Raw genomic sequence first — 27108 nt, forward strand, 5'->3', positions numbered from 1 at the left:
TTCTTGAGTTTAGGAATCCAGTACATAGACTGTAGATCACAATCTTCGTCTTTGGAAGGAAGACAAAAAGAGCATACACAAATTTTATGGTTTTGACTATCTCTTTTTGAACAGTGTAGTAGCGGTATACGTCTTAGTACTGCTGTTGGTTTCTACGTCTACTTCTGATAATAAACATTGAATGTAATACGCTTTGCATAGAAAAACAATTCTGTTTTGGGCTTTGTCTACTGGTATGACAACATATTTGTCATCTGTAGTAGACAATATTTTTTCTACATAGTAGTCTTTCAAAGCTGATGTAGCATTGACCTACTTAAAATTTTCATACATTTCTAAATTAAAGAACCCACAGCCTTTATCCATTCTATTAGAGAATCAATGTCTTCGTGTTCGCGTTTTATTCATTTTCTTGCGTAGTTATCTAGGGCATTCATAAGAACTTTAACGTTATAATTCCTATTTATGGAGAGTGGTTCACGGTACTTTGACCTTTAGAAAGAACCCTATACAGAGATTCTTTCCGATGATGTTAAAATCTCACGTAATGACGTGACCATAGGACCGTAGGACCATAATTGAATTGAAACTTTTTACAAGAAGAGTGAAGTGGTTTAGCCTTGAAGTCCTCAATTTCGACGACTTGCAATAACCTTTTATTGAAAAGTGTGGATGCAATAGGTGAATTATAAGACTATGGAATAATCGGCTTTGTTCTTTAGAATACCGGATAATTTGTTCGTGACGTTTTTGTAACGGAGGATGTTCGCCACATCAATTGCATCTGTACCATTTTAGACAAACGGGGTAGCAGAAGAAATGATCATGTTTCTTCACCTTGACCTTTTACACAAACTGGTTTAAAGAGTCTAAACTAATATTCAAAATTATAGCCACAAGTCTGTATGATGATGAGGTAGGTTCAGAAACAAGAGTTTCAAGACGTGTTTTGTAAGGGAGTGTAGTGAAGTGAGAGGTATAAAATAGAGTTTAGTTTGAAAGTGAAAGTGAGTTCAAAAGGTGTTTGTATGAAAGGAAGAAGACTTTCGATGGAGACATCATGCATCTTAGGTGATGTATATTGGCGATTGCCATGATTCCTTTTCCGTCTGGGATTTTTGTTAAATAAATTCATCACATATATGTTATTGTTATATTAGATTGAAAGGTTTCCTATATTTTTGATGTTGTCAATGCACCCGTAAGATATTGTAGTACCTAGTCTGCGTATCCAGTATTCCTCTTTTCCTATGATAGTTTTTACTTAGAACAGGACTGTTTGTTGGATGATAAGTTTTTTTTTTCAAACATACGAACTTTCATAAAGAGGGTTGAATGATCCTTATGATTGAAATGCTGATAAACTGTCGGGATTTAATGCTATTTATTCCCGAACGATGACCGCACATTCGTTTGTTTAGTTGTTTTTGTGTTTCACCGACATATACTAGACTGAGTAAGTCGCATTCTTATTCATATATTTCCATCGTCAGTCATCGTGACTTCTTATGTGAAAGGTTTTGTTTGTAAGGGTACTAGTAATGAGAGAGTCGTTTATTAGAATGTTGCATGTTTTGCAATTTTTAAATTGCACCTTTTAATGTAGTACAATGTGGTTCGTCATCGTTGTAGTCAATATATCACTTAAAGTGATATAACATGGTTTGGTTAGTTTGGTTCCTTTGAAATTTTGTACTGGAATAGAGGGTCAACAGACTAAACATGCAAATTGGTACACTCTATTGGAATTTTAAAATATATGTGCTTCTTTTCCTAATGAACACAATTTACGAAAATGAACAAATATAAGTGAATACAAACAATTGAAATTAATTGATAGGTATAACAATTGCATCAACTGTTACTGGAGGTGTCAAATTCACACGAGAAGGCGGGCATGCTATTTTGAAATGTCCCCTCAAGAACTAAGCTGTCTCTGAATCCGACGAAAATCTTAGCAGGCGACAAAATCAATGATGCATTAGATTCTGAAACACAGAGAAGGTTGTACATCGGTGGGGCTGATGATTTGTCCATTACCAACGTGACTCAAGATGACTATAAGAAGTACAGATGCGTAGGTCAGGGAAAAAAATAGACCACGATATTACTCTGACGAAACATGACATCTTATTGGGCAAACTATTAACGACAATATGTCTCAATTAATTGATATTATGTTATGTATGAGAAACATTACGCCCGAACCATCGCCCCCAATATGGGCAAGTGAATTAAATGATTTACACATTGAAAAGGAAGCCTACCGAAAACAGAAACAAATATTAAAAGTTTGGAAGCGGTTGCTCAACCAAAGAAGAAACCACTTTTGGAATGCACTGAAATGTGAAAAAATATTCCGAAACTTATTCACAGTGGATCTCAATGGAGGCACAAATACTACCAAATAAATATCTAATTAAGGAAATAACCGGAGAACCGAAAGAAGAAACCAAATTACGATGGAACTTATCGCTATCAAAGTTCCGCACGGATATCGCTATTATCCAGAATAAATTTTTTCGATTTCAAGGAAAATATGAAGAGGTGGATACGGAAATTTTGGAGGAAATTTCAAGAATCGTCTCCGGCAATATAGCAGATAAAGTCCGAAAAACATGGAGCAATCTAGAAAAAATTGGGAAACCAAAACCTCGTTCTTGGAAAATTACGCAAAAACGTACGGCAAGAAAAGTATTGAAAATACACCTAGACAAACAAAAACATCCACAGAAAAGAAAAGTAAAAAATAAACAAAATCGCGGTAATTTCTATCGAGCAAATACAACGAAACCAAGAAGTCGTTCACGATCTAAAACCAGACCAAATAAAGGGCCACAGAAAAAAAGGAGGACAACGATCCCCATCGAACTCAAATAGGAGACCTAGAACAAAACTATGGTAAGAAGTGGTAAAAGACGGCCCTCAAAAACCACAACGTCAGCAACCCCACTCACGCAGAAAACGTGAGGAACTAACAAGGAGACAACCCGATCAACGACCAAAGCCACAACGGCAAAACAATAGAAATTCTAACCAATGAAGGATCCATTTTTTAGTCTCAGGTCAACAAACCCCGGAAACTACACCGAAAACAATACACGAGTAGACCCGAAAATAATTAATCTATCAAAAAAGACTTCTGATAACGATGAAATGCAACTATTGAAAAAAGGTTTGAAATTTACACCAACACGGACCGCCAATACAGAGGTATTAGAAGTGGATATTCACAAGTTCGGTAGAAAATTAAGATTTGTCGAATTTTTCGCCAATAAAGAACCGGAAGACGATGGATCTTTGGTATAAAATAAATCAAAGTTCATCCCGCAAAAAGGCAAAAATTGCCATCTTGATGATTATATAGATTCCGTCAATAAACATCCTCTTTTGCCGAATCAAAAAATACGAAAAACATTTCCAAACAAGAACAACTAGCACTAAAACGGCTTCAAAATGACAATTCAATAGTAATTAAAGAAGCCGATAAAGGTGGTGCTATTATAATAATGGATTCCGACTACTACGAAAAACTTGTCAACGATCAATTGAATGATGAAACATTTTATCAAGAAATAAATTAATACTAATGTAGACAAGCAGACCCTTTGTACACTCAACAATCTCATTTCAAAACATGAGCTATTGCTAAGTAAAGAAAGGAATTTTCTTACTAATTTCGAATCTCACACAAGCCTAACTAAAGTGCCCAAGTCAAAAGAAATACAGACTGCTGTTAAACTACAAAAAAAAAGGAATATATAACTATGAGTACACCAACTGATTTAAAACTCAGACAAATTATTGCTTGTCCAACATGCCCAACAAACAGGCTAAGTAACGTCATAGATATAATTCTCAAACCATTATGTCCATGCATACCAGGCTTCGTTCGCGATGATACTAACATCTTTTCAAAAAACATACAATGCTTATACGCCGAGGAAAGATAAGTGTAAGTAAACTCTAACCCATTTCCCTGGCAAAGACAGTTAAAAATACATGTACAGATTAACTTAGATAGTTAAACATTGATTTTTGAGAGTAATGTCGGGTGAATGTAAAAAAGGATATTACAAACCTATCACAGACTCAATCAACATATATCTAATATTAAAATTTAAAAGAAGAAAGCAACCAATCTAACTTGTATCAAAGTTTTGTAACTGTGAATAGACTTAGGAAATGTTACTTATTAGAAGGTTGTAATATCGAACCCCTGGTGCGAAAGCTTTTCTGTGAGTATTTCTTTGCATTTATCAAAACCTGTGGCTATGACTTAAAGCTTAGAGCAATAGAAAAAAAAAAGAAAAATTATCTCTTATGTCATTAATTTAAGCATGAATATTGTCATTATCATTTGATATATCTAAGTCAGGGAAAATTGTACGAGTACTATTATTAGCTAGACGTAGCCCTCCTAAGTTCTCCAGGCTAGAAACCACTGATATCACAACATTCAATGGCTTCTCTGGACTTTACCTTCACTTTAATTTGAATAGGATTATATATCAGCATTGTTCTACATATGTCAACTCACAATCCTCAGAATGGCATGTTGGGTTAGCATACTTGCAGTGCAGCAGTTGTCACATGAAGGGTCTATAAAAAGTATGAGAATTCCAAATTTTTTTTACAAGATAGGGGTATATTTAGATATCATTATGGAGATTAGTCTTTACAGCACAAAACGAAATATGTACAGAAATGTGTTTTCTTTCAGAAACTGTTAATTTTTCAAAATAAAATGGATTTTTTTTCACAGCGCTATGAGGAAACGTAAGTAATTTATGTGCAGGATTATTTGGCGTACGTTCCAAATGCTCATTAGTTGAATTGGTGGTCTGTAACCTTTTGGTAGATATTTCAAATAAGTTTTCAATGTGTCAATGTTAGTTTTATTTATTGCCAAATTATCATAACAATACCAAGGCGTTTTTGTGTCTTCTTTTCTCAATTTGGCATATCAATTTGAAAATCGGTCTATTACCTGTCGTGTGAGATTTCCATGATCCTTTAACAAATATTGTTTAATAACTATGACTGTATAAATCTGAAATATACAATTTGCTGCATTGGTTTTCTTTTATCACGTTAACTCATTTGCTTTTGTTTCAAACATATTTTATTCATAAATTATCAATAGGATTGGATGGCAGGCTAGGCCTATATGTAGCCTTCCATTTGTTTTTTATGACATTGAAAACTCTACGCAGTAGTCAAAAGCATTGTTGACAGAAAGTCCATATAACAAATAGCAATATCAGGGATAAAACTAAAGTTGAAAACCACAACCACTACAATTGTCCTGACTAGGTACAGGCATTTAAAATGAAAGATTGGTAAAACCAGGTTATATAACAAGCTTAACCCCAAGCTTCTATTACATTAATTGTTTCCGGTATATTTCGACATAAATGGGCTAAAACGGTAAAAGCAGTATAGAAGATATAAAAAATATCAAAATGGGCTAAAACGGTAAAAGCAGTATAGAAGATATAAAAAATATCAAAAAAAGTATCAAAAAAAGTAAACATTGAAATCCGTCGTAATGTTATAACGGCTGTACTAGTCTATAAAATAACGAATATACAGGCTCCCCTTCAATTAGGTGACTTAATTCCACAATATGTTTTTGGGATAAACAATCATAATTTGTGAAACAGGCATAATATATCAATTCCAATCACATGCCTATCAATCTATCAACATTGTTTCGTTTTTGTTTTTTGTTTTTTCATCAAGCATATTTTTGGGGGATGTAGGCATACTCAAAAGCCCTTCATTATCTATTTTGAGGTAAACAAATTATGCAAAAATACTATTCCTGATAGCAGCAACTTAATACTTTTATTACGATGTTAGATCACTATACTTTTGAATTATTATTTGGTCATGGATATTTTAGTATTAATGAAAATAAATTCACCTTCGACAAAGTACAAGTGTACATGAAAATTACCAAAAAAATGTTTCACTTTATTATCAAAACATAGTTTTTTGTTTTTATTTTTATCTCTAATTGATTAATGCCCTAAAAAATACACCATTGTAGGTTCTGGTCGCCTTTCGTGGTATTTATTTTTTTTTATTTTGTTCTTATCATAGCTAACAAAGAACTATACAGTTGAAAGCAAATTGATGAGCTTTTCAAAGTTAAAGAAAAACAATTCCGATATATAATTTCCGATATATAATTTCCGATATATAGTTTTATGTCAGCAAATTTCTCAAGAGCATTTAGATATATATATTTGGTTCTTAAGATAAAACAAAAATGCACGCAAATGATACTTCTTGTTATTGGACGAATTTTTTCTACAATAAACTATTTGTAACAACCCCAAAAACATACAGGGTTCATTGAAAGGTCTTGTGTATGAAGGACTACTAGAAATGCATTTTGACAAAAGCTACTTTAAAACTGTTGAGGGCTTTTCTTAGTTTCGTTGTATAAACTTTGTGATTCCTTTTTCATCAGTTAAATGGTACACCACGTATAAATTACAAATGGTATTTCATCTTCCTTGTCATGTCTAATTCCAGAAAAAAACATAATTTTGAATATACATGAATCAACAAAAAAAGGAAGTGATTAGAGTTTGCTACATATTTTATTTCATATTGCTACATTTGTCAATATTTTTATATAAGGAAATAATTCAGCGGAAATATGGACGTCAGCGCTAGTTCATCATTTACATATCAAGATGGGGATGGTTTTGTTGCTGATGTTAATAGGTAATTTGTGTTTCGAGTTTTTCTTACTATCAAATATTTTAGATTTAATTTGGAGCATGTACAGAGCTTAATATAAAATGATGATTGTTTAAACGAGTATAGATTTTCATGGTTAATGACTATGAGATTGAATGGAAAACACATTTCAAACTAGACATAAAATGTCGACATATGATATGACGATGCAGGCAGCGTTTATATATAAATACATTTACAGGACAACACAAAAATCAGAATCAAGACATGAAAATGAATCAGAAATTTGTATCATAACAAGGAATACCACGATCAATAATTTGAGTAATGAAAGTGGGCAATGCATCGGCCTTGAGGGAAACGTGTGAATGAAATTAGTTTGTCCCTTTTTCGAGTTCTTAAGGTGGACTTGTCTTTCAGCACGAAACCTTTATGGATTCACAAATAAAATTATCAAAAACCAATAACAAATAAATATGTCCGTACTATCCTATAGCTGTACAAGCGGGGTACTGATACACTTGTCAGGAGTGCCGTTCCGTAAAAAAGGGGTGAAATCAATATTTCCATTGAAGATCGAGATCGGAACAGTTTAAAACTTAGAATGTAAATTTGATTTACTTTATGTAAAATGTTCAATCGGACATGACAGAACATAATGAAATATTTCTATGTAATCTTCGAAAAGAAGTGGTGTCGTCTCTCTGTGGAGTCTAGTCTTCACGCATAAAAAAGTTAAATACTTCTGTTATTGTTTATCATTCTCTTCTCGAAGTTGTTTAAATTGATACATCTATAAGAAGATATTCGCTGGCAAACCAAAACTTTCAATATTTTAACTCTCATTCGTAGAAATCACGTAAAAAAGTGTAGAAGCCCCACGCATTTCACATAAACTAAACACTACACACGCATAACTAAATGACATAGCACAGTCACGTAACCACATTCGCATTTTTAATTGATAAAATGTGGTTACAGCGCTTGCAAAAATACAAACAATACCTGAACATATCAATATATTTATTTTATTTATTCGCTTCGAAACAATCAGATGAGCTCAGGACCCCTCATGATTTGGCTGTTCCGAAAACTCGCAAAATAGTTTTGATATTTACGATAATATAGATGTATTTAAAGGTCCTATCCACCCAAATATAAATAACTATGAAAACACCACTGAACCACGTAATAACTCAGTGTTACTTTCATGTACCAGATTAATTTCAATGTTTTTGTTTCCTTTTGTTAACTGTCTCAAGAACCATTAATGAAATTCTAACAACGTCCCATCTCAAACTCTTACTGTAAGTTATCTTACTGGTGTTCATGAAATGTAAGTTTGTTGGGGAATCATTAATCTGAAAAAGGTAACCCCTTTATGAGTATACCTAAATACATTTTTGTTTCAATTTAATATTAAATTTTCCAAGGATTTATATATACATATAGCGTGCTAAGCCGCGTTTAAATGTTCATGGTTTTATTGTACACGTGTGCATACTCTCTTTACCATAGTCCAAACAGTATCAGCAGACTTTAGCGTGGTATTGGTAACTTTTGGCCATCTTATATGTAATCAAATAACTGATAGGTACAACAATTTCCTCACCTGTTTTCGGAAGTGACATATACATACGAGAAGGCGGGCATGCTGTTTTGAAATGTCCTCTCAAGAACTACGCACAATGGCTGTCTCTAAATCCGACGAAAATCTTAGCAAACGACAAAATTAATGATGAATTAGATCCTGACATACGGCGAAGATTGTCCATTAGTGCTGCTAATGAATTGACCATTACCAATGTGACTCACGGTGACTATAAGAAGTACAGATGCGTAGGTCAAGGAGAAAAATTAGACTACGATATTATTTTGATGAAACATGGTATGTGAACTGAACTTATTATATACCTTTACACGTTACTTTACTGAATTAAAGATATTGCCCGATTTTCCTTTTTTTCTTGCGAGACAAGAACCCTTTGTCGGTGAGGTAAATTATTATAGCAAGAATTTTACCGAGTTATTATCTCCTGCAATATAACAGAAACCACTTGTGGAGCAGGACATGTTCAAAATTCCGGAGCCCTTAATTTCACTCCCGTTTTTTTATGGGTGATCATAGTGCTACATATAGTGCTTTTTGTTTGTTTTTTTTTCGTTGGAGATGATGCTGATATATGAAAATCTTAAGTCTTTCTTTTTGTGTGTGACGTCTCGTTTTCCATATTTTCAGCTGTTATATGTTATCTAATTCATTCTATTCGTTTCGCTACATTGTGTTTATATATCGTCATTTCAAATGGCACCACGGTAAACCCCACTAATCGTGGTGCATTTTTAGTAAAATTGTTTAGAAAAAAATGTATCGAAATCAAAATGTATCTATGTTTCATAAAACGACACAAAAACTGCTAATAATAAAAAGAGAACGCCAAATTTAAGCAAAGCAATTCGATCATGTGCCATCTGATTTTGAAGCTAAAATATATCATATTCTTGTCGCATTCCAGACTTATCACATAATGAATGAAACTAAATTAATATTCTCCATTTATAGTCGATCCCTCGAATTTGAACATATTAAATAAGACAGAGACAGGATTATTATATGGTGTCGTAGGGAGACAATTGACAGTGGAATGTACAGTCAAATCTGGTTTCCCATTTGAATCTATTATGTGGATGTCAGAAAATGCATTACTGAAGGTAGGAGAAGGCGGATCACTGACGTGGACTTTCTCACCAACAGCATTGGACGATGGTAGAAATTACACTTGTCTGGCAAATAACAGTGACGTGTTTGTCAACGACACGGTACAACTTAAGCTAAAGCGTTTGTATATACTTACATTAATATATTCATTTTGACTCTCATTTGAAAGTATAGCAGTTCATGTGTTACCCACAAAATTAAATTTAAAATAAAATAATGAATAACAAATTAGTGCCCAATTGATGATAACAAAATATAGTAATGATAGTTAGAATTAATGGTTAAATATCTTAATTTTGTAGATGTCCCAGTACTATCAATAAATCTGACGACAGCACAACCATTACATGAAGGTACAACTTTATCATTGGTATGCAATGACATAAAAAACGACGACACCAACACATCGTACAGCTGGCTGTATAAGGGGCAGAACCTTAACAAAACTACTAATGTACTTCAGATACAGAACATCACTCGACAAGAACGTGGTATTTTTACCTGTAGAGGACAGAACATTGCTGGCGAGGGAATGGAAAATATCACACTTGATGTTTTATGTAAGTAAGAATAGACAATAAAGTTATATAATATTTCCACACGGATGACAAGTTAAGAATAATCAAGAGAACTAAGGTTATATCAGTAATGAAAAGAATGTATATATGTAATCCGAAGACCAGAAATAGAAAAAAGACATACACACAAAGATCAAGAAGTAATTAAAATTATACATACAAAGTAACGAAAGCAAATGAGCATTTCAGACTCCACTAAACCCAGGGAGCATGGACAAGGTGCAAAGATAGGGTAAGCTTTTCTAGAAACACCGTGAAGTTCCTCATAAAATGTCAAGTCGGGAGATAGACATACGAGGAAATGAAAACTATGACACATTGAATAAATCAGTTTTCATGATGCAGATGGATACACCATAAAGATCCACGAGTTCATGATGACGACCATAAAACGTCAATCTTGCAGCAAGATAATTCGGTTCCAGAAGCCTATTTGCTAGAACTCTAGAGCGATACAAAAAGTCTGCGTTGTTTTGGCTAGCTCTGGCATAAGGTATCAGTTGTGATATGAACACTCGATACGCAGGTGCTGAAGGGATGTTGCTACAGATGAAAGGAAACTTGACAATTCTGAATGAAAACTCACGTTCGTCGTAAATTTTGGCCGAGAGTTTTCCTTTACCATCGATTTCGAAGTGTATATCAAGATATGAGACTGAATTCACATTGCCTATAGTATCCTTTATCTCAAATATTTTGGGGTAGTTGCGATGTATCAGATCCCCGAAATTAGGAATGTTTAGAGATAATACCTCATCTATATAGCAGAAACGGAGACTAAGGGATCTAGCTAAATGATATTTCTTCCTTTCCTTTGGATCAGATCATCTATAAAGTCAGCCTCATTAGAGTAAAGGAATAGGTCAGCAAGTAGAGGAGCGCAATTTGTTCCCATTGGATGCCGACCGTTTGTTTAAAATAAAACGTCTACAACACTGAACAAATATGTTGTCAATTAAAAAATCAAGCATATTGTAAAAATTTTCCTCAGTATATTTAGAATTTGATTTGGAATTATTTCATACAACGTATGAATAATCTCTACTAAGAAATATATATTTGCATATCGGTGTACCATCTTATTTGGAAAAAAAACAACGATGTAGAATGTTTCAAAGTCGGGATTGTAACTGGGTATGGGGAATAGAAGTTGACAAATCACAGGTTTTAATGCTATTATATTCTGATAATAGTCTTGAACTGATTGTCTTCAAAAGATCTTTCGATTTTATTCAGGATCCACATTGAATAAATACTACTACGGGACTAATAAGAGTTGTGATAGGATGCAGACCCTCTTTTTCAATTGTGAGTATAGAAGTTAAAAGTTTTGAAAGAGGTTTGGTGGTACAATTTGCATATCCAGCTATAACACTTATAACTTAACTAATGATATGGCGTATCTACTGTAAACAGGCAATCTATTCCGTATTGTCAACGTTCCTTTCATCTGTGGCAACATCCCTTTAGCACCTGGGTTTGGTGTTTTCATAACACAACTCATACATTATGCGAGAACTTGCCGTAACTGTTTATGTACTTAGGATATAACTGTGTTATGTTGCTACAAGATTGAAGTCACCTCTACAGACGTTTTATGGTCGTCAGCATGAACTCGTGGATATGATTGTGGCGGTGTATCCATTTGCACCAGCCCTGTGCAGGTCCGGGTGTCAAAAGAATAGGCCTGAATCAGCGCTAGGCTTCCGTAAAATGCGACGAAATAGTGTTCAGAAGACTTGCCAGGGGCTAGGCGCTCTGCCCATAGAGGAACTGGGTTGTGCACCCCAGGTGGTGGAATGGGGTGCCCCTGGCGTGTTACATACTGGGGTTGTCAAGCTATAATACGACAAACCTGACTGCAAACGATAGTAGTGCATCGTGTTGGGGAAAATGCCACGTTCCATGCACGTTAAAGAACCATTCTGTGGTATTCAATAGGAGTAGGAACCTTTGCGCTCCGCAACAGGAGGCTAAAATACCCGACCCTACCCACCTCTCCCTATTTCTAATGATAATCAAAATTTTCGACCCTATTGTCCTTGTGTCCCTTCCCATTTTTCATTTCATCATCTCTTCATGTTCATTGTGGCATTAATTTCGTGTTCATCGCCTGAATATAGCTGAAATATGTGTCTTCTTCCGTCTGCCCTGGACTTGATTTTTTATGAGTAACTCGAGGGTGTTTCTAGAAAAGCAGAGGACGCTTACTTACCGGTGCACCTGGTCGATCCTCCCAGTTTTCAATGGAGTCCAAGTTGCTCATTCACTTTTGTGATTTTATATGTGTTATATTGGTTAGAATATTGGTTCCCTTGATTACTCTTTTAAGCTCATGGGTACTAAGACATTGGTTTATACATAAACTATTTAGTTGTGTTTTAGTACATTATATAAGAATTACTTTTTTAACTTTCTTAACTTTTTATTTAGATGGAGCTGTAGTTTACAACACTTCTATTAATATAACAAAAGAGGATTTGATCAAACCTATCAAATGCAATGTGTCAGGTAATCCGACTAACTTTACCTACGGTGAATGGAAACAATTAACAAATATAGGGGAATTTTGGAGGCGTCTGAATGGAACGAGGGACGGAGATCTGGACCTATCGAGGTATTACAAAGACAATATGTATTCTATTGATAGATACTTCATCTGTAATGTTTCCAATGGTATACGGACGAGAAATGGATCAATTTGGCGCACTGGGCATGTAGCAGTACACGTTAAAGGTAAATATTATATTCAACATTTGATTTACGTTTGAACTTTCACTTAACTTTTCCTATTTTGTTTTCAATTTTCAGCTTGCACTGCCATTTTTAAGCCTTCATAGTCGATTTTTTCATGTATTTTTCATTGAATACAGCATGCACACCTAGATGTAAACATTAAATTCATGCTTCTATCTTTATTGCAGAAAAGCCATTTGTCACCAAAGAGTCAGAACTTACTCAATACGGTTATAATGATCAAACCTCTACAATATCAATATTAATGTTAAGTTCGGTTGCTGTAAAGAGTCACTGGGAAGATAGCAATGGTCAGGTTTACTCAGACGAAGCGTGTAAACAAAAGATACTTGAAACAAATCTGTCAGGGAAAAATATTTTTGTGAAGGGCTATATCTGCACACTTACAATTAACATGACAACTGCTGAACATTTTCGCACCTACAAAATTACAATTAGCAATGTTTATGGACAGACTGTCTTCAATGTAAAACTGAATCACACAGGTACATATCTATATGATTATTTAAGGCAATCATTTTATTTGAAATGACATGTTTAACGCTTACCCTACCGGGCCCATGGTCAATGTTCCAATGCTTGGAGTCCGAGTTGTTCATTTGCAGTTGTTACTTTGTATTTATGATTTTAGTTACTTCATGTTATTTGTTGTGCATGTATGTTTTCCATGTCTGGTCTTTGTCCCTCGATTACTTATATTATACACTTAGAAATCGATGGTAAAGGAAAACTATTGACCAAATTTTACGACAAACGTGATAACTTTTCATTCAGAATTGTCAACTTTCCTTTCATCTGTGGCAACATCCCCTCAGCACCTGCGTATGGAGTGTTCATATCACAACTCATACGTTATGCCAGAGCTTGCCGAAACTACGCAGACTGTTTGTATCGCACTAGAACTCTAACAAATAGGCTTCTGGAACAGGGTTGTGTTCCTACAAGATTGAAGTCATCACTTCAGAAGTTCTATGGTCGTCATCATGAACTCGTGGATCATTATGGTGTATCAATTTGCACCATGAAAACTGATTTATTCAACGGGTCATAGTTTTCCTTTCCTCATTTGTCTACCCCGGACTTGGCTTTTTATGAGCAACTCGGCGGGTGTTTCTAGAAAAAGCAGAGGACGCTTACCCTACCGGTGCACCTGGTCCATGCTCCCAGTTTTTAGTGCAGTTGCTCATTTGCTTTTGTTACTTTGTATGTATGATTTTAGGCACTGTATGTTCTTTGTTGTGTATGTCTGTTTTCCATGTCGGGTCTTTATCCCTGGATAACACACACTGAAAATAGTAACATGAGAAATATTATTTCATTTTAAATCCTCTTCATTGTTGGTGTATTTATTTTTAGGCTGTATTTTTCTCCATGACTTGTAATTATCTCATATTTCAGCGTCAAACGTTTTGTAAGTAAAAGCAATCTAAACTTACCCCAGTTGATGTCAATTCATTGTAGTTTATAATAAAGTACTCATGTGCTGTTTCTTTATGTTGTATTTTTATTGATGTTTTATGAATTCGGTTAAACTTTCCACTGTTGAATTTCTTACTTTGCTGATAGCGCAGCACATAAAGCATTTCAATCATAAGATTCATTTTCGTTTTTCGTTTTGAAGGTCCACCTGGGAAACCAAATATAAATTTCCTGAAAGCAAATCACGATTCTGTTCAGGTGAAGTGGCAACATGGATTCAGTGGAGGATATAAACAATCATTCCATATCCAGTTCAGGACACTTGGACAATATGATTGGGGAGAGCATATGTTTGAAGGGAAATCTGCCTCATTACAAAACCTTGACCCAGAGACAACTTACGAAATACGAATGTGGGCTCAGAATAATTTGGGACGTAGTAACTATACCAAGGTATACAAGATAAAGACGAAGGTAAAATATACATTACTGCATGCTTATATAATATAGACGATACATGTGATGTGATATCATGCAGGTGTCACCTGTGAGAGGGCGAAGTTGAATACATTGGTATTTATAAAAATGATTAAGCCGTCTATGGTTTTAAATTACTAGGATTTATTTTTCTTCATAACGTTGTAAAACTTTTTAATGTTGGTTACATTAATAGTTTGATCATTTCTCCGTTAAACTGAACGCCGTCAAGGTTTGAACATCACATGCTGTTGTTATTAATTTTGGTTCCCAGTTTACATGCTGGGGTTTATTTAACTTCCCGTCAGAGTGAAATCAGGCTCTCAGTCATTTTTACTATCAAAACTTTCTGTATAGTGAGGGTTGAGCGACTGACATGAGAATTACTTAAACAAGGATTGTGTTGCTCAAAGTTAAAGTTCTTAAAATAAAATCTCCTTGATAAGAACTTTTACAACAGCATGTCATTTTGGACAACAATCAGCGATTTTAAAATGTTTATCTATTTCCGACCATTTTTACGTGTAGTGTCTTGCAATATACAGGAACAGTTATCTTTCCACAGTAAGGAAGTTTTCTAGGGTTTAATCTTAGTTTCTAATGTTGTTGTTGTTTTTGTTTTTGTTTTTTTGTTTTTTTATTTTTGTATTCGTCATTTAATGTTGCACCTTTTGTTTTATACGTTGTGATTTTAGTGTTAAAATATGTATACTTAGCAAAACAGATTTGGAACACGAGGAAGCTTCAGCACGAAACCTTTATGGGACAAAGACCAGACATGGAAAACAGACATTCACAACAAAGAACATAAAGTAACCTAAATCATACATACAAAGTAAAAAAAGTGAATGAGCTACTCGGACTCCACTAAAAACTGTGAGCACGGACCAGGTGCACCGGTAGGGTAAGCGTCCTCTGCTTTTCTAGACACACCCGCCGAGTTGCTCATAAAAAGTCAAGTCTAAAGGAGAGTCTTACAACTAGTCGTGTCAACTTGCCAACTACATGCTACATGTCTGTTTATTAATGAGATCAATGTATGTGGAACATACCCGTGTTATTAAATCAGATTTGTATCACAGCTTCATGTAAACAGTATCTGTAAAATGTAATAAAGAAATAAGACGACAAGGGTTGTGTTGACATATTTGTCATGAATAGCAGGAAATAAGAAATCATATAAGTATAAATTGTGACGTTTTGATAATAGCTTGTTTTACAATTATTAGATAAAAAGTTGTTTCCTCCGCAAAACAAGACGGAACCTAACATCGTTCTAAAAACAGCAGTTATAACAGGGATTCTTTTAAGCTTAAGTGGACCGCTCATTTGCTTTTGGTGTTATAAAGAGAGAGGTATTTTTTCTCATATGTTGTATTGGGCATACCTAAACCACTGTTAGTGTGGTATATGTAATCATCTTATACAGGAACATCATTTAATTAATAAAATGAGAGAAGATTAAATGATGCACAAGGAGATAAAAGCATGTTTAAATGTTAGTCGTGTAACCACAGAACAAATCTCAGGCGTTTAATACATGTCATACATAAAACCACAAAGCATGGAAAGAAACTTAACTTTTCTTAAATAGTATTGTAAGCTATTTCTACTTTTTTATTTGTAACCTAAAATAGGTTGCTCGGGACTCATGCATGATTATGATGTTAATACAGGTAAATGATGTTATTTTTTAAATATGAGGATACATTTTTAAATTATTTTAAATAGTGTTTTTTTCTATTTAAGGCAAAAGAAAAACAAAACAATATCAAGATAAACAGATGGAGTAAGTAGAACCTGTTTAGTATTCCATATTTTATAATGTCACTTGTGTTATGATACCTGATGTACTGTTACAATGTAGAACGTGATGTAAAAAAGATAGAGCCCACGGAAACGTGTATTTTATTTATACACACAGATTAATGTCTAGAATGATTCTTCAGACAATTCTAATGTTGTAATGTGTAAGGAATTTTATGGTAATAGATAGTAAGCATATAAACCTCCAAATCCTACATTTTATGACAAACTCTTTTAGGAAGCAGACTGAGGACAATGGGCAGGAAATTCAGGATGTTTATCCTCATTATGAGGATGTTGACAGTGATACATATGACCCTGATGTGCAGATGACAAACTCTTTGGAATCGGAAACGGACAGTGGATCGTATGATTCTGTCATTTGGATAACACACTCAGTTGAAACAACCACCACAGCCAATACAAATAATTTAAGATTGAACATAGACAATACAAAGTCTGCAACTACATCAGACAACCATTCATATTTGAATCCCTATCTTTATGATCATCTGTTAGATACCACACATTCATCTATCTATGATGATATTGTATTTAACTAGATGATAAATTATGAAGAATCAAAGAGATTTTCTATTGTGTATAAACTTGATGTAAATATAAGAAATATAAAAGTAAAAAGAACAAAACACAACCTGAGAGAGGGAGAGAAAGAGAGAGAGAGAGAGACGGTGTGTGTATGTGTGTTAGTGAGAGAGAGTTAAATTTTGAAATACGTTTAATGTATATATATACAACGTCTCAGAATGTGAAGACTCTATTTGCTACACTGTCGAAATACATCGCAAATTTGATAGTTCTAACATCGTAGGGAATTTTTCAGACCTTTCTTTACGTTTATAACAAAAATAATTTTGTAATATAGTTCATTATTGTATTGAATTTCTATATATAACAAGACTGTATGTTAACTATTAGATGATATCCACAGATTGCGATTGACATCCTCATGTATTATAGATTGTGATTCAAAATGTAAATAGATATTGCTATACACAAAGTATCTTTTCAATTACCAATTGTTTTTTTTATTTTATCAAATTAAATATAATAAACTAATGAGTAAATAATATTTATTGCTTGGGACATGTCTTTTACAAGATCAATTCATCAATTAACGACATTGGCCTCACAGCGTATGATACATCAGGGACATCAGAAAAAAAGTTTACAATAAGACCAAACTTTCAACAATAACGCGTTGAACAAAGCAGTTTTCATGGCGCAGATGGATACACCGTAAAGATCCACGAGTTCATGATGACGGCCATAAAACTTTGAAGATTTCACTCTTGTTGCAACCTTGCTCCAGAAGCCTATTTGTTAGAATTCTAGCGCGATACAAAAGGTCTGCAAAGTTTCGACAAGCTCTACTCTGGCATAACGTATGAGTTGTAATATGAACACTCCATACGCAGGTGTTGAATTGATGTTGCAGCAGATGAGAGGAAAGTAGACAATTTTGAATGAAATGTCATTACGTTTGTCGTAAAGTTTGGTAAATAGTAAAAAAGGACATCAGAAACCTATTACAGACTCTGTCAACATAAATCCAATTTTAAAATGTTAAGAAGAAAGCAATCAATCGTCTTATTTGTATCGAAGTTTTGTAACTGTATATACACTCCTTGAAACGTTCAGGTTTCCCATTTTAGCGTTCGTGCATCGTTTATCGTGCAACTCGTGGATCGTTATGGTGTATCCATCACCACCATGAAAACTGATTTATTCAAGGGTCATAGTTTTCCTTCCCTTGTTTGTCTACCCCGGACTTTGATTTCCATGTCTGGTCTTTGTCCCTGGATTACATTCTTTTGATTACCGCTATAACCTTGGTTCCCTTGATTACTCTTACACATCGTTTTTCGTTCGTTTAAACGCAAGATGAACGCACGATAGAAGTGTTCGTTTATAGTTGTACTTTAATTATTCCTTGATTTAACTGTTATTTTTATATTATTAATTGATAAATTTTCATTAATTCATTCTTCTATTTTGTTTTTCATTATTATTTGTTTATATCATTTTTCATCTTTCGTCTATCGTGCGTTTAAACGCACGTAGTAAGCGTTCGTTTATTGTGCGTTTAAAGCTTTTCTTAGAGAATTTGTTTGAATGCATCAAAACCTGTGCTTCGGGAATATCGACATCTGTGACATCTAAGCTAAAAAATCAAAACTATCTCTTATGTCATTGATTTAAGCGTGATGATTATAAATATCATGTGTAATATCTGTCAAGAATAATTGTACGAGTAATATTATTGCTAGACACAGCCTTCTTATGTTCTCAAGGCTAGAAACCACTATTTTCACAACATTCTTTTCGGAAACTGTTTCATGTTTTGAATTTTTTTCACACCGCTGTGTTTAACAGTAAGTAATGTCTGTGTTGGACTATTTTGCGTACGTTCCAAATGTTCATTAGTTGAATTGGTGTTCTGTAACGTTTTAGGAGATATCATAAAAATATCAAGGCGGTTCCTGCGTCTTCGTTTCTCAATTATAGCGCCTATTATATTTACTTATTTCAGGTATATTTTGACACAAATAGGCTAAATTGGTTAAAGCAGTGTAGAAGATATTGACATACAATAAAAAGTAAACATTGAAAGTCCGTCGTTATGTTAGACGGGCTGTACTATTCTGCAAAATTATGAATCCACAGGCTCCCATTGAATTAGTGACTTAGTTCCACAATCTGTTTTGGAGATAAGCAATAATAATTTGCGAAACAGCCATAATATATCAGTTCCACACACACGTCTATCAATCTTTCAGCATTTAATTTTCATCAAGCATATTTTTGGGAAACTCTCCCGGTATAGGCATACACAAAAGCCCTTCATTATCTACTCTTAAGTAAAAACAAATCATGAAAAAATTATATTCCTGATATTGCAACTAAATACATTTATTGCGTTAATAGATCACATAGTATTATACATACAAGAAACAAAAATATTGAAATATTATCTATGTATTTTTTCATCCAAAATGCTACATTGGCATGTGGTTATTATAAAACTGAAAATTCTATGCATTTTACTACATCGTAAAATATTTCTTGTGCAAAATGAGATATATTTGAAGATCTGCAATATCTACTAGCCCCCGCCCGTTACTTTTGAATTGTTTTTTGGTCATAAATACTTTAGTCTTGAGAAAAATAAATTCTTTGAAAATTCTTTCAGTGTGCATACAAAATACGAAAAGTTTTAATGAATGATATCATCCATGAATTCTAAAAATAAAGTTTTTTTTTTTATTTTTTGTTAATATAATTGATTAATGTCCACATTGCCTACACCATCGTAGGTTCAGGTCGCCTTCCTTGTTATTTAAATTTTATTTTATCTTATTCTTATGATGACTGAAAAGGACTTTGAAATTGAAGGCAAATGAATGAACTTTTAAGAGTTTAAAATAAACTTGTCCGATTCATAGTTTTATGTCAGCAAATATTTCAAGAGTATTTGGATATAAAGTTGGTGCTTAAGATAAAACAAAAAAATGCACACAAATGATACTCCTTGTTATGTGACGAATTTATTCTATTATAAACTAAACCTTCGTTAGGGTTGCGTTGTAACAATCCCAAAAGAATGGACAACGTAAAATTCAATTTCACAAAAGCTACTTTTAAACTGTTAAGAACATGTCTTATTTTCGTTGTGTAAAATACTTTTCCATCAGTTAAATGGTACACCATGTATAAATTACAAATTACATTCTATCTTTCTTGTCATGTCGAATTCCAGAAAAAAAGTATAGTTATGAATATACATGAATCAACAACGCAAAGAAAGTGATTAAAGGTTACTAAATATTTCATTTCCGGCCGTGAGGTCATTAATTTTGAAACGAATGAAAGTTTTAAGTAGGTCGATGAGTGCCAAGGCTACATCAGTCTTCAAAACCCCGATGTATCAAAAATATTGCACCAGCAGACAAAGCCCACAACAACATTGTTTTTGTCTGCAAAACGTTCTACATCAAATGTTTATTATCAGAGGTAGACGTAGAAAATAATAGCAGTGATAAGACCTATACTGCTACCACTCTATCCAAAGAAGAGATTGTGGAAAACCATAAATCTGTGCTATCCTCTTTTGTTCTCACTACCAAGGACGATGATTGTGATTTACCGTCTATGTATTGGATTCCTAAACTCCACAAAAATCCATACAAACAAGGTTTCATCGCTAGATCTGCAAAATGTACCACCAAACCTCTTTCAAAACTTTTAACTTCTATACTCACAATTGAAAAAGAGGGTCTGCATCCTATCACAACTCTTATTAGTCCCGTAGTAGTATTTATTCAATGTGGATCCTGAATAAAATCGAAAGATCTTTTGAAGACAATCAGTTCAAGACTATTATCAGAATATAATAGCATTAAAACCTGTGATTTGTCAACTTCTATTCCCCATACCCAGTTACAATCCCGACTTTGAAACATTCTACATCGTTGTTTTTTTCCAAATAAGATGGTACACCGATATGCAAATATATAGTTCTTAGTAGAGATTATTCATACGTTGTATGAAATAATTCCAAATCAAATTCTAAATATACTGAGGAAGATTTTTACAATATGCTTGATTTTTTAATTGACAACATATTTGTTCAGTGTTGTAGACGTTTTATTTTAAACAAACGGTCGGCATCCAATGGGAACAAATTGCGCTCCTCTACTTGCTGACCTATTCCTTTACTCTAATGAGGCTGACTTTATAGATGATCTGATCCAAAGGAAAGGAAGAAATATCATTTAGCTAGATCCCTTAGTCTCCGTTTCTGCTATATTGATGACTTCTTATCTCTAAACATTCCTAATTTCGGGGATCTGATACATCGCAACTACCCCAATATATTTGAGATAAAGGATACTATAGGCAATGTGAATTCAGTCTCATATCTTGATATACACTTCGAAATCGATGGTAAAGGAAAACTTTCGGCCAAAATTTACGACGAACGTGAGTTTTCATTCAGAATTGTCAAGTTTCCTTTCATCTGTAGCAACATCCCTTCAGCACCTGCGTATCGAGTGTTCATATCACAACTGATACCTTATGCCAGAGCTAGCCAAAACAACGCAGACTTTTTGTATCGCTCTAGAGTTCTAGCAAATAGGCTTCTGGAACCGAATTATCTTGCTGCAAGATTGACGTTTTATGGTCGTCATCATGAACTCGTGGATCTTTATGGTGTATCCATCTGCATCATGAAAACTGATTTATTCAATGTGTCATAGTTTTCATTTCCTCGTATGTCTATCTTCCGACTTGACATTTTATGAGGAACTTCACGGTGTTTCTAGAAAAGCTTACCCTATCTTTGCACCTTGTCCATGCTCCCTGGGTTTAGTGGAGTCTGAAATGCTCATTTGCTTTCGTTACTTTGTATGCATAATTTTAATTACTTCTTGATCTTTGTTGTGTATGTCTTTTTTCTATTTCTGGTCTTCGGATTACATATATACATTCTTTTGATTACTGATATAACCTTAGTTCTCTTGATTATTCTTAACTTGTCATCCGTGTGGAAATATTTTATAACTTTATTGTCTATTCTTACTTACATAAAACATCAAGTGTGATATTTTCCATTCCCTCGCCAGCAATGTTCTGTCCTCTACAGGTAAAAATACCACGTTCTTGTCGAGTGATGTTCTGTATCTGAAGTACATTAGTAGTTTTGTTAAGGTTCTGTCCCTTATACAGCCAGCTGTACGATGTGTTGGTGTCGTCGTTTTTTATGTCATTGCATACCAATGATAAAGTCGTACCTTCATGTAATGGTTGTGCTGTCGTCAGATTTATTGATAGTACTGGGACATCTACAAAATTAAGATATTTAACCATTAATTCTAACTATCATTACTATATTTTTGTTATCATCAATTGGGCACTAATTTGTTATTCATTATTTTATTTTAAATTTAATTTTGTGGGTAACACATGAACTGCTATACTTTCAAATGAGAGTCAAAATGAATATATTAATGTAAGTATATACAAACGCTTTAGCTTAAGTTGTACCGTGTCGTTGTCAAAGAGGGTCTGCAGTCTTACCACAACACTTGTTACTCCTGTAGTTGTATTAATTCAATGTGGATCCTGAAAAATTCGAAAGATCTTTTAGAGACAATCAGTTCAAGACAATTATCTGAATATAATAGCATAAAAACCTATGATTTTTTTTCAACACTGTGTACATCTTTTCCCCATACGGAGTTAAAATCCCGACTTACAAACATTATACATCGTTGTTTATTCCAAAACAGATAGTACACCTAGATACAAATATATAGTTTTTGGTAGAGATTCCTCATACTTTGTAAGAGATAATTCCAAATCGTCTTCCAAATATACAGAGGAAGGTATTTACAAAATGCTGAAATTTTTGATCAACAACATATTTGTCCAGTGTGGTGGACGCGTTTTATGGTCGTCATCCTGAACTCGTGGATCGTTATGATGCATCCATCTGCAACATGAAAACTGATTTATTCAACGGGTCATAGTTTCCACATATTGAATGAAACTTAATTCATATTCTCCATGCTTGTATGCTTGTATAAGGACGAAATAGATATTTTCTCTCAAAATTTTGTTGCAAGACGATAGAAAACAATATTTAAAAGAGGAAATATGCCATTTTGTGAATGTGCATATCATTAGTCGTGGCCGGAGCTTTTTACCTTATATGGAAAACGACGTTACTGAGAAGCTTGATATTATTTCTGTCAGCTGATCGCACATTCTTTCAACTAGCGAGAAGAAAATTATGTTACAGAACGTAAGGTTACGGTTTTTCAATATACAAACGTATGAAGTGATAGCTACAGATAATGTTTATTACTTTTATCAATCGATATTCTATCATGTTGATCATACACATAACATTTTGCATTTCCTTGGTCCAAAAACGATGACCCGACTTTGTACACAATCTTTTCATTTTCAATATCGAGGTTTGCCACTAGAGTCGAGGTTGATTATAACCATGCATATGTTTGTAGTGTATAGCCAAAGTTATTTCCATATTCGAAATTATCACAGAAATATGGTATCAAGGATAACATGTATGACACACATACATGCAATTTGCATCTAAAATGAATATAATTTGATTCTGCACTGAACCGCAGTTTAGATTAAATGAGGAATTTAGCAGTACATGTATGTGTATGAATTCAGGTATAAATGCACTATGAGATTTCATAACAATTTTTCAGCATCAGGAGTATATTTTCTTTTTAACTGATTTCTTATAATTACAAAGGCATTAAAAATTTTGAACGAGCAATATGTTTGCATGATTTGCACCAAAATAAAACTGGTGTGAACACAAGATAATACTATGACAACCCATTTCATACATGTTTGTTATTTATCAGCAAATTGTATAATCAGTTTACAAATATAAATTTTAAAGAAACACATGGGACTCAATTTGCATTTATAATTTTAGGACTCTCTCTTCTTACTACCTGAACAGTTTGAACAAGGATTATATACATACACATAAATGTATGCATGTATGTATTATCCATGTGATGTAGAAGATGACCAAATATGAAAGACATCTGCCAGTACAACCAGGTGATTCAATATATCTCATACTTCAAAATGCATTTTAAATGTACACTGACAAACACAAGTGCATATAGGTGATGATGAATTGTAGCACTGTCTATTAATATTTCAATGTTAACATCTTCTTAATACATGTATCTAAGTACCAGTAGTAAATGAGACTACAACTAACATGTACAATGTACATATTAATACCTGATGAAGAAATATACAATGAAAAATAAATTAAATTGTTAGCTGTGCCTTCAATTGTTTCAATTTCAATTTTAGCAAATCTGGAAATAGTGTGATGTACTGGTTACCACATTTATAAGGCATGTACCCTTCTTACATATATACAAGCACAATCACAATCATCTTTTCTGACTAGTAAAAGTGTTGCTTGCAATTTTCTAAGCTTGAGTTATAGTTACATATTTAGTCCATAGTTATAACATGATGTGTTTAATATTTTTTTTTTTCATTTTCTTATTATGGTGGACATGGTTTTATGAATAGAAAATAGTTAATATCAATATATATAAAGATTGTAATGACCAATTGAGAACCCTGATATTAGGTGTCTTGTAATAAGTTGTATATTAGATGACATGCCAATCATAACATGCAATCCTGTACAGTAAAAGTATGGTATAGATATATAACTATATTGTGTATATTTATATATTTCAGGATGCACCAAAGTATATTGTTAAGTTCAAGCTGATACCTCCAACCATTTATTATGTCATGCCATGATTTTGAATAGGTCAATAAAATAGCAATTTGCTTACATTGACTCTGGAGAACTGTCTTGGCCACATGCAATAGCATGGTATTAGGAATATATATGCAAATATGTGTATATATATACATGTATAAATTAATGTAACAGAAGATGCTAGATATTTTTCAAAGTGTTGTTTGTTGATGAATAGGAAGTGAAATTGTCATGTTTTGATAATAGAACAAAGTATAAGGAGGAACGAAGATTAAAGAGGCAATTTTAGAGAAGACACTTACACTTGTTTATAGACAACAACACAAAAAAATGTGTGTGGGCAAAAGAAAGATTTACTAGAGGTCAAACAAATACATGAAAGATTTCAGAAATAATATCATTATTGCATACTCATTTATTATAAACATATTCATACATTGTAATGCTAGCTTTAAAAAAAGCACTTAACTTTGCATTTGTGCAAAAAACAGAAGTTCTTTAATATAGTTCTTTGTACATCGTGAATAAGTTGAGATGTATATGTATGATTCCTTTATATACATGTATAACTAAGCTATAATGTTGAACTAATTTATTTTAATTTTCTATGTACATGATGTATGACCTCAAGGAAGGCTTGTAATGGTCACTAGTTACATGTATGTATGTAAATGTAAAAGGGAACAGTAGTTACAGTAACTGTACATACTATACATGTTACTAGTTAAGCATCCTATCAGTGCCCTGCAAAAATGGAATACACAAGTCCATAATACTACGTGAATGTTTCTAATTTACTAAAGATATGGTTCATACACACTCTAAAGAAATCAAACTTAGTCTTGTTCTTCTTTGTAATTTCATGTTCCTGTGTTTTCTGTTGACCTTTTCGCCCAGCCTCTAAAACCCCTTTAATTGGGACTTTAGTGTGAGTCATGTTTTCTGTTGATGACTATATAGTGTTCCATAGGAAATCTCTGTTTTGTTGTTTCAATGAAATGTCATATACATCTTAGATTAAATAAAAGGTTTGTGTCTACATGTATGTGTTGCATGAGCATGTACTAGCAAACTAGTTTGCTGTTTGCAGTATATGATCATGTACAGTATACATGTAGCTCGTAATAGAAATATTTTAACAAATATGTTAATATGAATGTGAATACATTTGTAATTTTCGTTGATTAAAACTATTTAGAACAACATCCAACCCATGAAACATATCTCTTGGAGTTACTTTTTTTCATGAATTCATGAAGTGATGAGTAGCTGTGAGATCTAGTACCCAACCCTTATCATAATGTTGGATTATACAAAAAGTATATGTCGTTTTACGACAAAGCTCATATATAACAATACAGACTGTCTTGAGTTTTTTAGAGAGAAAAATTTCATCAATACACCAGCTTAATGATATCATTTAAAAATAATAAAACAAGTGGCTTGGTTATTTTAATAATGCATTTTCCCACGAATTGTGTAAGTCTGCGGTCTTGTGTTATTGTAATTTGTAACTATTATTCTATTTCGTTATTTGGCTACATTTTAAGAAACGTTATGTTATTTCAAAACTAGGTGTAACTTGGATTTTATGTGATAATAGAGCTGTACACGAGTGTAAAGGGATTTAAAATGTGTTACTTGTGTTTCCTTCATCTGACCCTGTTATTGAAATCATATTGTAAGACTTCGGGTATGTTGTGCCAATTTGTAGCATTTGAGCTCTGTATGTATGTATCAACTGAGAGATGACATATAAATATTATGCGATAAATGTATCTAAGGCTAGGGTTGATTGCTGCACAGGTTTGATTGCATTGACAGATAATTCAGCCCAGAGCACAGGATTTTTCAAAGGGAAGTCAATTAAACCTAATCCACCGGAGGTCTGAGGGATAGTCACAATTAAATCAAAGTGACGAGGTATATAGTACTCGTGCTTGTTTGTTTTCATAGGGCTGTATGTACCTGCATTCTCGACTTGTTGTTTGCGAAACTGAATTTCAAATTAAAAAAAAAAACAAAAAAAAAAAAAAAAAACACTCTCGACATTGAATAAAACACAAACTTGTGCACTGTATCGGATGCCACGTGAACTAGTTACGTACTAAAGACTAAATTAGTGTCATTTATGTTGAGCATCATGGTGAAATTTAATAAGTGGTCTTAATGTTAATACATTAATACTACGAATTTGTGTTTTGATTTGTTGATTCCGGCTTTTTATGTATATCATATCCCCTTCTTATTCTAAATTAAATTTTCAAACAGGCGACCTAAGTTGATTCAGTACATGAGTACTTTGA

General features: G+C 33.4%; 2 protein-coding genes across 5 annotated transcripts; one reads left to right on the top strand and one right to left on the bottom strand.

The window, feature by feature from the left end:
- The first annotated feature begins 6666 nt into the window (after nt 1-6666).
- Nucleotides 6667-16811, top strand: LOC148608595 (adhesion molecule nephrin-like). Of its 4 annotated transcripts, XR_015915103.1 has the most exons (10): nt 6667-6741; nt 8312-8605; nt 9281-9556; nt 9739-9996; nt 12448-12750; nt 12939-13256; nt 14393-14643; nt 15897-16022; nt 16417-16456; nt 16712-16811. XR_015915103.1 is itself a non-coding variant. In XM_088544868.1 (8 exons), the coding sequence occupies exons 1-8, from the start codon at nt 6711-6713 to the stop codon at nt 15945-15947; spliced, it is 1782 nt and encodes a 593-aa protein (XP_088400994.1). In that variant the 5' UTR covers nt 6667-6710; the 3' UTR covers nt 15948-16023. The 4 variants fall into 4 exon arrangements, 1 of the variants encoding a protein (XP_088400994.1); XR_015915102.1 differs by lacking the exons at nt 16417-16456; nt 16712-16811 and having other exon boundaries at nt 14393-14763; nt 15897-16023; XM_088544868.1 differs by lacking the exons at nt 16417-16456; nt 16712-16811 and having other exon boundaries at nt 15897-16023.
- Nucleotides 16812-17873: 1062 nt separating this feature from the next.
- LOC148608596 (B-cell receptor CD22-like) lies at nt 17874-25739 on the bottom strand. Its single transcript, XM_088543606.1, has 4 exons — nt 25601-25739; nt 22524-22592; nt 22083-22340; nt 17874-20704 (listed from the first exon to the last, which is right to left on the bottom strand). The coding sequence occupies exons 1-4, from the start codon at nt 25737-25739 to the stop codon at nt 20541-20543; spliced, it is 630 nt and encodes a 209-aa protein (XP_088399732.1). The 3' UTR covers nt 17874-20540.
- Nucleotides 25740-27108: the final 1369 nt, after the last annotated feature.

The sequence above is a fragment of the Perna viridis genome, chromosome 9 (genome assembly GCF_037379345.1).
Source record: "Perna viridis isolate PV_CMFRI_1.1 ecotype Kerala chromosome 9, ASM3737934v1, whole genome shotgun sequence".
NCBI lineage: Eukaryota > Metazoa > Mollusca > Bivalvia > Mytilida > Mytilidae > Perna > Perna viridis.

Bases quoted from the DNA above. Each gene is read 5' to 3' on its own strand.
- LOC148608596 (XM_088543606.1), bottom strand. From the start codon at position 25,739: ATGACTCACACTAAAGTCCCAATTAAAGGGGTTTTAGAGGCTGGGCGA. The intron at 22,593-25,600 runs GTAAATTAGAAA...ATACAACTACAG, and splicing joins GTGTATGAACCATATCTTTA to GAGTAACAAGTGTTGTGGTA. The intron at 22,341-22,523 runs GTTTGTATATAC...TTAATTTTGTAG, and splicing joins GGTACAACTTAAGCTAAAGC to ATGTCCCAGTACTATCAATA.
- LOC148608595 (XM_088544868.1), top strand. From the start codon at position 6,711: ATGGGGATGGTTTTGTTGCTGATGTTAATAG. The intron at 6,742-8,311 runs GTAATTTGTGTT...AATAACTGATAG, and splicing joins TTTGTTGCTGATGTTAATAG to GTACAACAATTTCCTCACCT. The intron at 12,751-12,938 runs GTAAATATTATA...TCTTTATTGCAG, and splicing joins TGTAGCAGTACACGTTAAAG to AAAAGCCATTTGTCACCAAA.